At 38.4% G+C, this 16,685-nt stretch overlaps 2 protein-coding genes across 3 annotated transcripts in view; one reads left to right on the top strand and one right to left on the bottom strand.

The window, feature by feature from the left end:
- Positions 1–150, bottom strand: part of LOC105552400 — a 3,354-nt gene extending 3,204 nt beyond the window's left edge. Inside the window, exon 1 of the mRNA XM_011998067.1 lies at positions 112–150. Coding sequence (XP_011853457.1) covers positions 112–150 — 39 coding nt within the window. The remainder of the gene's footprint in view (positions 1–111) is intronic.
- TIPARP (TCDD-inducible poly(ADP-ribose) polymerase) overlaps positions 1–16,685 on the top strand; it is a 31,764-nt gene continuing 15,079 nt past the window's right edge. The window contains exons 1-2 of one of the 2 annotated variants that reach the window (XM_011998042.1): positions 1–503; positions 2,766–3,723. In XM_011998042.1, coding sequence (XP_011853432.1) covers positions 2,807–3,723 — 917 coding nt within the window. In that variant the 5' untranslated portion in view covers positions 1–503; positions 2,766–2,806. Of the gene's footprint in view, positions 504–1,789; positions 1,815–2,765; positions 3,724–16,685 lie in introns of those variants that run through there. The other variant, XM_011998043.1, reaches the window with a different exon arrangement.

The raw sequence follows: 16,685 nt of genomic DNA, 5'->3' as shown, positions 1-16,685 counted from the left end.
GCCCCGCGCCGGGAGTGTGCCGGGCTCTCGCGGATCGGGTGATTGATTTTGAGACTGCCCTTTGTACCGAATTCACTCGGGTCCCGTCAGCATCAAGATGGAATTGGTTACACTTCTTAGGCACTTAGAGCTTCTGGCAGGTGTATACATCAGACCGAGGCGCCGAAGGATTTAATTGGGGTCGCCGGCGCCTGCCCCTTCCCCGTTGGTCAGGGTGGGGGCGCGTCTATGCGGCCTCCCCCGCGGGCCGACCCCGGGTGCTCTGAGGCGCCGAGGAGCCCTTCCCAGAGCCGGGGGAGGGCACGGCGGCTGCGGGAGTCTTCCGGCTACCCCGCGTTTCGGGCTGCAGCCCAGAAGTTTGGAAGCTGTTTTCACGTTAACTTTGAGAGCGCGCAAGTCTTCGTCTTCCTCCCCGCCGCCGCGGGAAGCGCCAGCCGCGTTTCCCCGGCGCTTCGCAGCTCAGTTCTGCGAGCCCCCAAGACCCGCTGGACGCTCTTCGGGAGGTGGGCTGAGGGGATAAAAAAGAATTAAAGGCAGAAGGCGCTGCGAGTGGCCTCTCGGATGTAGGGAGGCCGGGGCGGGTCGTTGGTCCGAAGGAGGCTGGACAGGGGTTGGGGGGCGCCCAGGCGCCTGCTGAGGGGAAGGCGGGGGCGGGGACGCCCGGGAACACCCGGAATTGCAGAGCCGGGCGGCGCCTCAGCGGCGCTGCGCGGAGTTGGCGCGGCCCGGGACCAGGAGCTGAGCAAACCGCCGCGGCCGGCAGGAGGCGTCGCTCGGACCCGGGCTCGGCGCCGGGGTGTCGCGCGGCGGCGGGCGGGCAGGCTTTGGAGCGGCGGTTTCTTCCGAAAGTGCATTCGGCCGGGAGTGCTGGAGAACCCCGGCGTCACGAGGTGAGGGGTGTCGCGGGGTGTCGCGGTGTGTCGCCTGCCGCTGGAGACCGGAGGATGTGTCCTTCGCATCTTTATTTTTCTGTTATGAAAACTAATTGAGGAACTAGGTTCTAGTGGCTTTCCCCCTCCAGCCACTCCTCCAGTTCTCTGCTGCTTCCTCCCAGTTTTGTTTCCGAGTTTGATGAAGGGCAATAATAGGAAAAGTTGCGCGCGCGCTTGCGTGTGTACTTGCAGACACACATATAAATAAAATCGATTTAGTGTCTCTTTTACCTTGATTGGGTTTGATAGGAGTGGTTAGAGTGTGTGCGCGTGGGGAAAGCGCAGTCCGGTTTGGTATGGTGGAGAGGGAATACCACAATCTGTGCCAATTGTGCCTTGAGGCAATAGCACCAAATGATGAATAATAACGCCTGGCTTGGCTGCTTTCCAGTTGATTTATGTCTCATGTCAGATCCCTTCTTCTTCGTGAAGCTTTCCCTAACAATGCCAGCTCACAGTGAACTCTCCTTTTTCTGCCTTTTCCTTTTGTACTTATGTACATTTAACACTTTGTTATAAACTGTGCTTTGTATTTTACTTTTCTGAATGTGATGGACTTCTTACACATAGATTTATGACTCTCTCCAATTAGATTTTTAATATTCACTTTTGGGGACACTCAGTTTTATCTTTCGTTGTTGACCCACAAACACCAAAGAACTAAGCATTTGATATGTGCTTTTCTTAAGTAATTCAGCCGACAAAATATATGTGGAACACCAGCTGTGTGCATTGTGGTAGCTAGGCACTTTACTGGGCACCTAGGATGCATATTTGATTAAGTCATGGGACCTTGCGTCACAGATCTCTCTCAGTTTATTGGACAAGAGAGAAGAGGATTAATTGCTCATCACCATTCCTTTCTCACCTGGCACAATCTCAGTAAATGTTTTCAAATTTCAGTTTTTTTCAAGGGGTCTGATTCTTGGAAGAAAGGACTTTTTTTGTCTCTTTCAGTAGTTGATTAGGAATCTGAAATTTGGTGCGTGTTTTATATTGTTGTTTTGTTTTTCTATAATATGCCTTCATTTGCCCTTTAAAAATGTATATATGTAACTTTTCTAAGGACGAGAACTAGGAGGCTTTTTCTGTGTTACCAAGTTGTGCTTGTCTTCTGACACAGTGTGCAGTGGTTGTTGCTGATGGGGCTTCGTTACTAAACACACCCTTATATTCCATCAGTAATGGTAATGTTTTTGGGGGTTGCAAAAGTAGACTCAACATTTTTGGATAGTATATTAGAGCTTTCTGAATATAGAAATGCTTAACAAACTCCTGGCTTTCTCCCATATAGTATTTCAGTTGAGAGCCCCTGTTTCTTGTGTATATTCTTATACCCTTAAATTCACTCACTGTTTAAGTTTGAAGTTTATCTTTCATTTGATGAACTTTTAAACTTTTTGTCAACTCATGAGATAGGTGATACATCAACAACTATGAAGAGAACCGCAAAGCTGAGGGGAAGTGTGGTTTCCCTGCTGTCATCATCTAGACACAGTTATTTCTACCTCCCATTTCCCACCCCACTCTAGCCTTATAGTAAAAATTCATAACCTGGCAGAATTTCAAACTCTTGTGTATTCAGCCCACAAATGCATGCCAGTGGCCTATTGAAAGACTCTTCTACTTTTACCTGCTGGGTGCTTTTGGATAGCCTTGGGTGCTTTGGAGCCTTAATTTCTCAATAAAATTTAACATTGACCTGTAAAAACTAAATATAGTATAAGAGGAATGGTTTCAGGGAATTAGGACAAAAACAAAACATTTTAGTGAATGAATGAAATCCAGTTGCTGTCAGTTTGTAAATGATCATCTTCCTTCCTTTCCTCGTAGAATTTTTAGACTCTGAGGAGCAGTTGGAACTAATCCACATCATGGAAATGGAAACCACCGAACCTGAGCCAGACTGTGTAGTGCAGCCTCCCTCTCCTCCTGATAACTTTTCATGCCAAATGAGACTCTCTGAGAAGATCACTCCATTGAAGACTTGCTTTAAGAAAAAGGATCAGAAAAGATTGGGAACTGGAACCCTGAGGTCTCTGAGGCCAATATTAAACACTCTTCTAGAATCTGGCTCGCTTGATGGGGTTTTTAGATCTAGGAACCAGAGTACAGATGAGAACAGCTTACATGAACCTATGATGAAGAAAGCCATGGAAATCAATTCATCATGCCCACCAGCAGAAAATAATATGTCTGTTCTGATACCTGATAGGACAAATGTTGGGGACCAGATACCGGAAGCCCATCCTTCCACTGAAGCTCCAGAACAAGTGGTTCCAATCCAAGATCACAGCTTTCCATCAGAAACCCTCAGTGGGACGGTGGCAGATTCTACAGCAGGTCACTTCCAGACTGATCTCTTGCACCCAGTTTCAAGTGATGTTCCTACTAGTCCTGACTGCTTAGACAAAGTCATAGATTATGTTCCAGGCATTTTCCAAGAAAACAGTTTTACAATCCAATACATTTTGGACACCAGTGATAAACTGAGTACTGAGCTCTTCCAGGACAAAAGTGAAGAGGCTTCCCTTGACCTCGTGTTTGAGCTCGTGAACCAATTGCAGTACCACACTCACCAAGAGAACGGAATTGAAATTTGCATGGACTTTCTGCAAGGCACTTGTATTTATGGCAGGGATTGTTTGAAGCACCACACCGTCTTGCCATATCATTGGCAGATCAAAAGGACAACTACTCAAAAGTGGCAGAGTGTATTCAATGATTCTCAGGAGCACTTGGAAAGATTTTACTGTAACCCAGAAAATGATAGAATGAGAATGAAGTATGGGTATGTATTTATAACAATGTGTAGAACTGTTGTTAAATGCCATAGAGAAGGTAAAGAAGCCTAAAAGCTTAGTAGGGTGGTTTCTTTCAGTAGTAACAGGTTTTCTTTTTTTCCACTATTATTCTTTTGACTATGCTATCCTGATTTTTCATGGTGGGTGAATGCAGGCTATTAACTCAACCAGACAATGAAGGTTTTATGATTTGAACAATTCATATGTCACTCAGTTCAACGTGCGTGTGACTGAGAAGTTGCACATACATTAAATATTGTGAATTAAATACTGTTTTAATCACCCAAGAAAAGCTGGCTTTTGAAAGAAAGTCTGGTGAATCTTACTATAACATAAATAATGAACACCTAATTTGTTTAATTTTAAAGCTCTGCACATTGAGTAGCTGTTATTTTTTAAAGAAGAATAGTATTGTCAGAGTTGTTTGTGGCCCTCTTCATTTTGAATGGTATAAACATCTTTTCTGTGAGTGATTCAGAAGTTCTTCCCATACTTCTGGATCTTTTTATTAGTTTCCTTGGAGCTTTTCTCCATTAAGTTTGTATTATAGATAAAATAAATTTTTCCAGAATTTAGGATACTTTTTTTTTAATTTGGAAGAGTCCTTTAACAATCGGTGAAGGGATGAATTTATGTTAAGGTATGTTTATTACTCAAACAATTATCCTTGAGTTTTGGTATGCAAGATGTGTGTATACACATAACTCAGTTCTTTTAGTATGGATGTCTAAGCAGCATTCACTGGCAGGGAACTGGTATTTCTACATCTGAATTCTTCTTTAAAATTTAAAATGAAGAAAATGATAGTTGCCTGATGTAAAGTTGCTTATGCAAAAATGGCTATATAGTAAGCATTAATCTTTGCATCTCTAAGTTATTTCTCCTGTAGCATAGAAGGAGCTAAAGTGTGTGGTGTTAATAGCTATTTGTGTATGACCAACAGTAAGGATTAAAATTAAAAGGGAGAGGAGAGCACTTCTGTCCATGCTGCCTGATTGGGGAGGCCATGAGGGCAACCTAACACTTTCATAGCTACTGAATGGCCTGGTATAGTACTGAGATGCATGACCCATATTGGGGGTGGGGAGAGGGGAGTGGAAATACACTGAATATACCATCCCAGAAGTCCAGGAGAAAACACTTCCTTAAGAGTCATCTTTGTTCACAGATATGTTGGTTTACACTACCCATGTATTTAGAGAGTCAGCAAATGGTGGCAGTAAACCATTTCCAAGTTGTCTGATTCTGATAGTTTTCATGTCACCCTTCTGAATTCTGACTGGTGCGAGAGCTTGTTCACGTTACAGAAACTTGTTCTTTTTTTTTTTTTTTTTCATTTATCTCGTTCCCTTCAGTAATGGGTAAATGGTTGTCTTTTAATAATTTTAATATTTCAGTTATATAGTACAGAAATCCATGTGTCTTTTTAGCAACTTAATTATCATGAGACTTGAACTTTGCATTTTGTGTTTCAAAAGGGAAGTGTGGAACAAGAAGAGAAACAGTATAAAGCCCAAATTCAAAAGTATTACATAGAAGACCCTATGAGATAAAAGTAAGGTCATATCAAGAGTATAGTTTTCCTGACTGTAAATGTATTATCTTGATAATATATTACATTCAAGATTCCACCTTGCTTCTGTAGTGAAAGTCTTATAATACAGCTAAGTACTTTTAACTTACTTTTTCAAACCAGCATTGGAAGAGAAAAATGTTTTTCCATTTTATCTTAAAAATATTTTTAATAAGGTATTTTCCAAAATCTCTGTTGCCCATGAGCTAGCAATTCTAATTGCTATGTCAAGGGTAATTAATTTTATATACTCTCAAAGCCACTCTAATCCTTCTATCTCCAGATTGCAAAACTCTGCAGAACAGTGGCTCCCACTTCACTCTCATGAAGCAAATTTCCAGTCTGCTGAGTACTTCAGCATCTTGGTACATTAAGTTTCTATCTGTTTGAATTGATCAGGAAGAAACTAGCAGGATTATTGGCCAACACATGACATTCTGTTACCATGAGAACAAGGCAAGACTATCATTTTGATCCTAGAAAATCCAGGAATTCTTAGGTCAGGAGCATATGGGTATTTTTTATCCTTTGGTAAGATTATTTTGCTTAAGAACAGACATAGATATAGGCCCATAAGCATGCATTGTTGTATTATGAGGTAGTTGCAATGGGTGCTTGATTTCCAAATCAGTTTTAATGAAGTAAACTAATGTTTATCTGACACTTAGGAAAAGAAAAGTATAAGTGAATTATTATAATTATCATTGCTCCTACTACATTGTTAGTGGTAATAAGTGGTCCTATCCTGGGAAAATAACAAAAAGTGTTAACTGTTAAATTACTAGTAAAGTGAAGTTCTCTGAAGATTACAGGAAGAAATGTTGTAATATAGTAGATAGCTAAGTGTCAAAAATTAGGCTTTTGGGAAGTTGACCTGTGGTCATTGCAACCTGGTTTTCCTTGTATTCTAAAGCGATGTTGTGTTTCCTGGCAACAAGATGCAGATAACGGCATGTTGAGCCTTGCTGAGAGATTCACAAACAAGCTGAAGCAGCCCAGGTTCACATGGTTACCACATTATTTGGCTAAAGCTATTAATCTCTGTGGTCAGGCCTGTAAAGCTGGTCTATCTGTGCAGATTGCACATAACCAGGAAGTGTGTGTTCAGCTGTGTATATGTCCAAGTTGGAACCAGCAGTCTTTGGATTCAGAAATAATGAATAATGAATGGCAGTTGTTTATCCCACTGTTTTCAGTAGTTTATGTGGTTTGGTAAATCATTATATTCTGTATCCATAACATCTTCATTGTGTGATACTTGGGGAAAGTTCATAGTTCTGGGTCTCTAGCAGAGACGAAAGTTCATAGTTTCAAACTGTACAGATAAAAATCTTTTTATTTAGCTTTGCAAATGTATTGGATTTAATACCTAAATCTAAATTAGATGTATAGTGTTCATTTTATTCTCAGGAATGAAATTGGAAAGGAAGTTGAACTAGATAAATTCACAGGACCTTTCCAACTTTTTAGTCAAGATGCTCAGATACTAAAAGCACATTAAGAAAAGATTTCAATAATACATGCTTATTTATTCCTTGTAATGAAATTATGATGTAATCCCACTTTGCTTTCTCATTCTGCTTTTGTGCATCTACAAACGTTCATTGCCAGTATCAACTGCATACTAGTGTGTATGAACTTCCCAGATATAGATGCTGAGGCTTCTTTTTTGCACACGAGATGAGCCTTGGAGAATTTCCAAATTCCAAATATACAGTTGAGAAACAACATTGAGTGTTGTGTTTTAGATTAAGAAAGCACAGTCTCGAACAGTGTAGGCACTCATCCTTAGTAGATGATGACATCGGATGGCAGAATTAAGCAGTTTTAAAAGAGCCTTGCACACTGTGGAGTAGTGTTGTGGATAATTGAAATTATGGAGGTTGTGCAAATCTCTCTTTAGCAAACAAGATCACCACTAGTTTCATATTACATTCATTTTAAATTGAGCCAGAACAATTTTCTAGTTATTTCCACCTATCAAGAAGGGACACACTGCAAACCTTATTTTGGAGGCTACCTGCAGGTGCACATATGACCAGTGATTATTTCTAATTCTGAATTTATTGAAAGAGAGTGGAGATGAAGAGGAAGAGGAAAGTTGTAAACCCTGAATCCATTATTAATTTTTTTCAGAGGACAGGGTTTTTTTCTTTTGGGATTAATGCTCACTGATAGGGAGTTTTAGTTGCTTTAAGGCTTAAGGCTAGAGTGTTGTCAGTTTTAGTTGCTGAGTGATTTTGATTGCTAATTGCCCTTAGAAGTCTATTTTTAAAATCTGTCCAAGGGACAATACCATTAGATGACTTCACAGAAACTCTATATAAAAGAGAAATGTATATTAATGATCATAAAAAGCGTATACTGTTATAATCCCTATATGACTTGCATAGTGAATTAGCTAAACTAGAGCAAGCTCCTGAACTCTACTGGAGTAGTTAAATTAGCCAAGTTAGCTGTGGCGTGCACAGCTGTGATGATGTATGAACTAACTCATTATGTGTTATTGATAACACTGGAGAGAGGAAGACAGCTGAAACTTACTATGCCTTGTGACTTTTGGTAGTTCTTGAATATACACAGCTGGATGAGTTTAAATTTATTTTAAAAATTTCTGCCTAAGAGAAAGAGAGCTCCATAAGCAAGAACTGTGTTTGAAGTGACTTTCAAAATGTGTGTCTTGTGCTTTAGGATAAAGCAATCCAATGAATTATTTTTTGTACTTCTTTATGCTACTATTTACATATGAAATACAACTAATTGGCTTCTATCTATACTAATCCAGAGAAGTTACTGGATCTGTGTAGAGCTATCATGGGAATCAATAGCAATCATTTATTCCCTTTTTGGTTTTTCATCAATAAGCAGATTAGACTTTTTGAAGCAGCTGCCACCTGGCTTCAGGATGGGGTCATTCTTTTCCTGATGTATTTATGGTAATGAAAATGAACCTTGTCAAAAAGATTTATAACTTTTATATCAGACAGTTGGAGGAAATAGCTTATAAGGTTGTGTGGCATACCCTAAAAATAATTGCATGATACATTATATATTTTATCATTGAGTTAAATCCAAAGCTCTTACTTTTTATTGTAAGTAAGAACAAAAGGGAATACGAGTTGAATATTCCTTATCCAAAATTCTTGGGGACCAGAGTGTTTCAGATTTTGGATTTTAGAATATTTGCATAGTGCCCCGGTTAAGCATCTGAAATCCAAAATGCTCCAGTGAGCATTTGGGTATCATCTTGGTGCTCAGAAAGTTTTGGGTTTGAAGCATTTCCAATTTTCAGATTTGGGGTGCTCAATTTATAGTAGTAACTCCATTCAGCATTTAAAACTTCATTCTGCACATAATGGGCATGAAAAAAAAAAATGCTACTTTTGACTGATAGCTCTGTTGTGTCCCTGTAAATCTACTTTGTATTATACTAGAATTATCCTATTATACTAGAATTTCTAGATCATAGATTTACAATCTACTATAAAGCAAAGATAAACTTCAAAAGTTCTTCTGTGTATTTCTAATCGTGGTTAGTGATCCTCAGTTTTATTCTGGGTTTGGGTGCTATTCCTAAAGGGTAAAGCAGTATGTAGTCCATGCAAACCTTGACTACTCAAGGAATGCTACAAAAATACAGCTATTTGAAATTATGACTTTCTTCCCATGGTTTCTTTTATTTTTATTTATCATCTCCTGATTTGAGACCACCAGATTCTGCATCCTTTGTCTGATGGTGATGATTCTGGATTGCATTTAAATTAGGACCTTAAGTCCTCTTAACCTTGGCCAACAACCTTTAATAATTATCAGTCTCCAATTTGTGAGTTGCAGTTGTCTTTTTGTGGAAGGAAAACTTAGTACATGTGTGTGTCATTTTTTGCAAAGGAAAAAACATTTCAAATTGCAAGATAATTATTTTGGCACAACTTGTATGGCTAGTTCAAATTGGACACTGTCAAAGTTTTGAAAGAAACTCACTTTGTAAAAGTAGTAGAGTTTCCCTTTTATAATAAGATTGGGGTCTTAAGGTAAAGTGAATTCGAAAGATTTTGTATCTTTGAAAAAGACCACAGTGCCAAAGGTTAAGCCATTTTCCCTTTCATTCTGGGTTTGAAATAGGTGATAGCCTGAGATCTTGGTTTTACCTCTACTTTGCAACACATTAAGCATAAACTGTACAAGGAATGAAATGCTTCTGAAGTTCACCATTTCTAGGAGCAAACAAGCTACATTTTAGATGTGAAGGATTTTTTTTTTTTTTTAAGACAGAGTTTCACCCTTGTTGCCCAGGCTGGAGTGCAGTTGCACCATCTCAGCTCCCGCAACCTCTGCCTCCTGGGTTCAAGCGATTCTCCTGCTTCAGACATCCTGAGTAGCTGGGATTATAGGCATGCGCCTCCATGTCCGGCTAATTTTGTATTTTTAATAGAAACGGGATTTCTCCATATTGGTCAGGCTGGTCTTGACCTCCTGACCTCAGATGATCTGCCTGCCTCGGCCTCCCAAAGTGCTGAGATTACAGGCGTGAGCCACCGCGCCCGGCTGATGTGAAGGAATTTCTTTAACAAAACTAAATAGGGCTCATTTTTATATTTATAGATTGTTTATGACAGTGCTTTCTAGGGACTGAAAATTATACCGTATACAGACTCACCCCAATTTAAAATTTCTTCCTTCAAACATTAAACCTAATCCACCCCAATCCCTGACACAGTAACTGAAGGCTTCAGATTTTTAATATAAATAATTCCTTGTTAATAGGGAATTTGACATTACAAGTGATATATTCTGAAATGCATTTTTGAAAATTAAGGATTTTATGTACAATAAATTCTGTTTGTAAAGATTTATATTCAATCTGTGAAGAGGACAGTATTGCAGACTTGAGCTAAATATAATCAATTCCGTGATTAGGAACTCAAATTTTAGAAGTTGATGACATTAATAAACTTCTAATTGTCATTTGTGAAACTTCCAATTTTCCTTGCTGACTTAGCTAGTTACTGTTACTAAGGCAAGCATAGAAGAGAGTTAACTAAGCATTCCTATTTGGGTTTCCACACAACAAAATGTATCTGTCTCCTAGATCTTTCTCTGCTCTATGCTGTTTACTTACTGGTAACACCCACTGGACAAGTAAAGAACCTTTGCATGGTCATCACAATGAAAGGATAAGTTCTTACAAGAGTGAGAATGCTAGAGCAACTATTCCTTTTCACCTTCTACAGAAAGCAGTGACTTTCGAGTATGTGTACCACAAAAAGTTGTGTAAGGAGTGTGTTGAGAATCGCCCATGACTAAGTTGTCTGAGGAAGAGTTCAGTAAATTTGTATTCTTTATGCAAATTGAAGTCCTCTGTTTTGGTGCTATTGCCTCTGATTTTAGGAAGGATTTGTGAATAATCTTATGTTGAAACGTACTTCTTGTAATGATTAGAAAAGATGTTTAGGCTACACTTACAAGAATTTCTCTTTATTACATTAGCTTTTTTTTTTCTTTTTGAACTAATTTGGAGAATTCTTAAATTGTCCCACTTATATGACATAGCCAAAGAGTTTGGATGATCATCTTTGGTCTAATTTTTCACCAGCACTTGAATGGCAAGGGTGGGGATCAAAGGGTGAACTTTGCTTGCAGTAGTGCATGTGCTTTCAGAATCTTGCATGCACCCTGTGATCTTCACAGTTCCTGCAGCTGATCAAGGTATAGAGAGGGCAAACGGCACAAAATACTCTAAATAATTTCCTGCTGTGGTTGGTCTTTGGTTTCTGACTGTCACCTGGCTTAGCTCTTTCATTTCCAGGCATTTAGAGAGTAAAAATTAGCACAGGATAAACACTGGGTTTGCCTTCTAAGGTTTAATTACTCATCCTAATAAAAGAAAGACATCCCCAATAGAGTCAGGGCAAAGTATGTGAAACAGAAGGACCTTTGCTTGCTTGCTTTCTGACATTTGGATTATCCAAATGCTGGCGGACATCAGAAGCATTATGTAAAGTGTTTTACAAATTTGTTACTCAGAAATAATTTCGACTCTCTTAACTGATAAAATTGAATCTATCACAGAAACTTGGCTTTGTAGAATCCAACTCCCTCAGAAAAAGTTACCAATTTAAGACTATGTGGAAAGGTTTTGTTATAGCTTATAAAACCTAGACAATAAGAAGACTCTTTGTCTTTTCTATAGGAAGTCTTTTTCTCCAGCAATTTGTTTAAAGAACTATCAGAGTGATGAATTCTCTATATATAGTTTGCTTGTATGCATTCAAATCTCTAGTCTCCTGAAAGCTGTTTACTCATCTCTGGGTTATTAGCATCAAATACATAGTAAGTCACCAACGAGTATATTTCTGATTCTTTCATTGATCAGTTAGTTCATCTGGACTAATTGGGGAAAAAGCCAAAGCTAAATAAAGAAAATTCTGAGTAAAAACCTTTTTATGGGAATCATTTGTAATTTAAAAGTCAAAGCAGAAATAAATTAAGCTAATGGTTTATATCTTACTAGGCATTATTAGAAAATATTTTTATGATAACTATAACTAGTATTTATGTGTAAATGAGTGCTGAATTGAGATATTTTAAAGCAACTTATTTTTAAGTAATTTTATCATTTACATATAGTATTATATTTATGTAGAAAAAATTATAAACACATCTATTTTATTCCTTTTTAAGGGATATCAAATTCTATATTCAAAAAATTGAATTAACCACTATTTGTGCCTCGAATACATGGGAGACATTTTTTATTGTTTACTTTGAGATTAGATAGAAACCTTTCAGTTTTAAAAATATTTTTCTTAACAGAGGGGATAGCTACTCTTCTTTATAAAAATCAGTGATTGCATAATATAAGGTAGTATAAGGCATGCTACCAACTTTTAAAAACTAACCTGTGCCTTCTATCCCAGCTGTTCTTACAAAAATTAAGTTTCACTTTCTCATCAGGCCATGGTTGAGAAATCTGTCTCACTTATAGTGCCTTCTGTGATCTTAGGACATGTGACTGAACTTGAATAAAAGTTAAGACTGTATGACATTTCTGGTACCTTCATGGTGCAAAATTTAGTCCCGCACTACCATAAATAGATGGCAATGAGATCTTCTGATCTTATAAGTGTAATTTTTATTTATGAAAGATTTTAGACTTATCCACATTTTATTGGAAAGTCTTTTTGTGTTCTTTGCTTTGATCTGTAGTTTTGTAATAGAAAACAAACAACAAAAAAAGCCAGCATAACAATATTTTAGTAGGTTCTTTTCCTTAAGTAGATACTGTAATTTGCTTTTAGTGGTTGCTTTGGGGCCGGTGGACTTCATTGTGTGGTATTATTAGGGGTTTAGCAAACATCTAGATGTATGCAAATAGCCATGTCTTAGTATCAGTCTGTTTTGAGAATAAGCTGTGTTATGTTTGTTTAGTTCTCCGCATGCTTTTGGAGAATGTATAATTAAAAAGTTTAAAAACAGATTATCTTTTTTCATTTAGGAAACTTACCTGCCTCTCTTCTATATCTTATCCTTTCTTTTTCATTTCACTGGGTTCACTTCTAGAATGACTTTTAAGACTACAGATGTCTAACAATTTACGAATCAGACATGAGGTTTGGCACACAGATAAATGTGATTTTAGACAGCATCCTTCCCACTAACTTGCTGCCTTCTTGGAAGCAGGAATTTCCAGGATGTCTCAGGAGGTACCAAGGGAGCAGCAACATAGAATTTTGCCTCATGATCCCTTCTTCAAGAACTGATCCCGAGAAATACATTGTATCTTAAGGTGGGGAACACTTTTACCTACCCAAAAATCTTTTGAGGTATTTAGATAAATCCATGATCTGAGTTTTATGTTAATAGTTTTATAGTGTCATAGTGTGGTAATTAAGTATAGAATTTTAAATTCTGAGGCTGGGTGCAGTGGCTTACACCTGTAATCTTAACATTTTGGAAGGCTGAGGCAGAAGGATTGCTTGAGACCAGCCCGGGCAACACGGCAAAACCCCGTCTCTACAGAAAAATACAAAAATTAGCCGAGTGTGGTGGAGCGTGCCTATAGTCACAGCTACTGGGGATGCTGAGGTGGGAGGGTAGTTTAAGCAAGGGAGTTCAAGGTGGCAGTGAGCCTAGATGGCACTATTGCACTCCGGCCTAGGTGACAGAAGGAGACCCTATCTCCAAAAAAAAAGTGAAAGAAAAATTTAACCTCTGGTGAGTATTAAAAGATGTTGCTTTGGATGTAAGCATTTATGAATAAGTTTTGTTGCCGCCCCCCACAACAGTCCTCTGTTACTTATTTGAGGCAGTGTTAGCAAAAATCTTAATTAGCGACAGAATAAATGACAGTTGTGCTTCTAAAGAAGCAAATTACAAATACATAGTTTTCTGAACTTTAATAATGACACTGTTTTCACGAAATGTGTTGGTATTGTGTATGCCATGGCTTTGATTCTCATTACCTTGTAAAATACTTGAAGGGATATAAGCTTCCAGATATTCCTGCATTGCTAAATGAGTCCTGGAAATATCAAAGCCAGGTATCAAAAGCCAGCTATGTTTTGTTCGCCTGTGAAATTCTTTAGCAGCGGCAAACATGTGCCATCTGTCATGCCTGTCTCAAGCCAGTAGCAGAACCTCAGTACTCTCCACATTGCATTTAATCTTTATCCTTCTATCATTATGACACTCTGTTTTGGGAGGTATTTTCACTTTACATCATAATAATAAAAGGGCACTACTAGTTGTATATGGCGAGTCTAGCTGATTAAGGTATGTGTTAATTAGTTTGAGGTCACAGGCTTATCCTTGTAGAAACCAGTTAACTCTTACAGGCAGGAAGCCACAGTTCTGAAATCTTACCGATCTGGTTAAAACTGTGCAGACTAGGGTTCAGAAAACTTTGTATTTAATCAACCTATGCCAAAGTCTGAGTTCTATGTTTTATTTCTATCACCTTGCCACTTAAACCTGCTGTATGTCTTGTAATTTGTCTCATTAATAGCACCATTATCCAACCACCCAGACCAGAAACATGGGACACATCCTACTCTCATTTCACTCTCTTCTGCCCCACATGTAATTATCCTTCATGCAGTTAAATTCTAACTCTTAAATACTTCAAATCATTCCTACATTGCCTCCTTAGTCCTCTTTCATCGTATGTCTCATGTGCAGTTCTAATAACTAGAGATGATTGTTCATAGAATAATATTGATAAATATCCTAATATTTAGCAGATGAATGGTTTTCTCTATCAACTGCCAAAAATAAATAAGTAAATCATTCTTCTATACCACTACAATTGGAGTGACCTTTATAAAGGCAAGTCTAGACTTTGTTGAAAATTCACTGGTGTTTCCTACTGCCCATAGAATCAAGACCTAACAACTTAACACAGTAAACAAAGCTCTTCATTATCTGGCCCAAGCCAACTTATCCAGTCCAGTTTTATCCCTTATTTCTCATAGATACATATACTCTAACCTCCCACATGAACTGGGTGTGCCTCTTGCACACTATTCTTGTGTGCCTTGTTTGGTTAGCTTCTACACATGGAGTCACTCTGCATGTGGTGTCCTGCCTCCCATTGTTTGCCTGGTGGCTGGACCTTGCTCACATTTTATCCACTCTGGGACAACTCCTTTGACCACCTGTCTTGACACCTTTCCCAGCAGAGGTAGGCCATCTGCTTCTGACCACCTTTTTGCCACATTTCCCACTATGCCACAGGGTTTCCTTTCCCCACTCGACTGGTGCTCTGTGTCATTTTGCCTTTTTCATTTTTTTATGGCCAAAGCAGAGCCCAGTACCAAATTAATGTGTCTACTTCAAGTTACTTTGCTTTTTTTTGGTCTCATTTTCTTCTTGGTTATAAACACTTTATAAATAGAGAAACTGCCTAAAATGGTTACACTCTTTACTGAGCTCCCAAATGCATAAACCCAAGAGCTATTTATCTGAGAAAGAAGTTGTGTTCTTACTATTTTCTATTTCATTTAGCATCTTTTTCTTTTTTAGTTTTGGTTTGCATTCCAACTCTGTTTATTATTCATGTCATAGGTCCTTTTTACTTTCTCTTCAGGATCTTAAATACTAAGATATTAGTATACTTGTTAAAGAAATGTGTGTGGCATACTTTCTGACTTAGTGTGGGTGTTGGTGCTCTGTGCATTGGTAATGTATGTCGGAAAATGTTGGCTTAATTGGTATGTGTAGATATTTGTTGAATAAGAGGAGAACCATTGTTACAAAGCATCTAAATTATGAGAATGGGCGTCCTTTTCAGCATTTTAAATTAGTGTTGTATATGGATTCTTATAGTGGGATGTGTGGTGGTGTGTTGGTGAGACATGCAAAAACAGAATTGTTAATATTTCAGCGGTTCAATTTCATTCTTTCCTTAAGAGCAAAAATCAGCAGTCTGTTCACAAGGTTTTGTTTTTTTCTGGTTCATGATAGGGCTGTATCTTAGATAAAAGAATACTGATGGATTTAGCCATGTGATACAAATAGCAAGAAATAAATCCTCCTGTAGAGTGGCTATCACTCATACTCTTTTTTGGCCATCCCTCAGAGATGCCTTTAGGCCAGATGGAGTTTTCATCCACAAGGATTATTGCACCTTGCTTTTACAAAGACACCCTCAATCTCTAGCACTGGCTCTCTTGCTCAGTTTCCAACATCCTGTAATTACTGCTTTGATTCTAACTTATCTGCTCAATACTTTAAATTCCTAACCTTATATCTTAAGGCTCTGACACCCTGGACTTAAGCATCCTCGGTTCGTTGCCTGAAGTCTCTCACATCGCTTGTTTTATCCCCTTATAGGAATTTACAGGTTCCCATTTCCTCATCTCTCAGATACCCCTGTTTAGAAGGTCTCCTTTTCCAGCTACTTATACCAATCCTGTCTCCACTTGTCTTTCAAGAAGCAAAGTGCTTGGAGACCTCTTTTTCCTTGTTCTTACACACAGCTCTTGACTTACTAGTGATATTTCCTGTTATTTAAACTGCTCCTAAGATTCTTTTTCTGGCAGAAAGCTATCTTGGATTGATAAAGTAAAACCTCTTAATTTTCCTGACCTGTATTCATTACTGGATGCCAATAACCACCTCCTCTTCCATATTGCTGCATGTTTATTCTTTGTCTCTTATTTCCTGAATGTACTTGCCACTGATGAATTTAGACAGGCAGATGTACTGCTTCTTTGGCTACATTTTGTTAGTTATTCCTCTCTTAACATTCCTAGAAGACAGGGACTACATCTGTTTAATTCTTTGTGTATTGCCCAGTAGAGCCCACCATCGCGATTATCACATATAGATGACTCGTAACTGCTTTCTGATAATAGGAAACAATAGTTTGGTAAAGAA

This window comes from Mandrillus leucophaeus, unplaced genomic scaffold (assembly GCF_000951045.1).
Source record: "Mandrillus leucophaeus isolate KB7577 unplaced genomic scaffold, Mleu.le_1.0 Scaffold554, whole genome shotgun sequence".
NCBI classification, from domain to species: Eukaryota; Metazoa; Chordata; class Mammalia; order Primates; family Cercopithecidae; genus Mandrillus; species Mandrillus leucophaeus.
The sequence above is the reverse complement of the archived record's forward strand: the minus strand, read 5'-3'. Positions and strand labels throughout refer to the sequence as shown.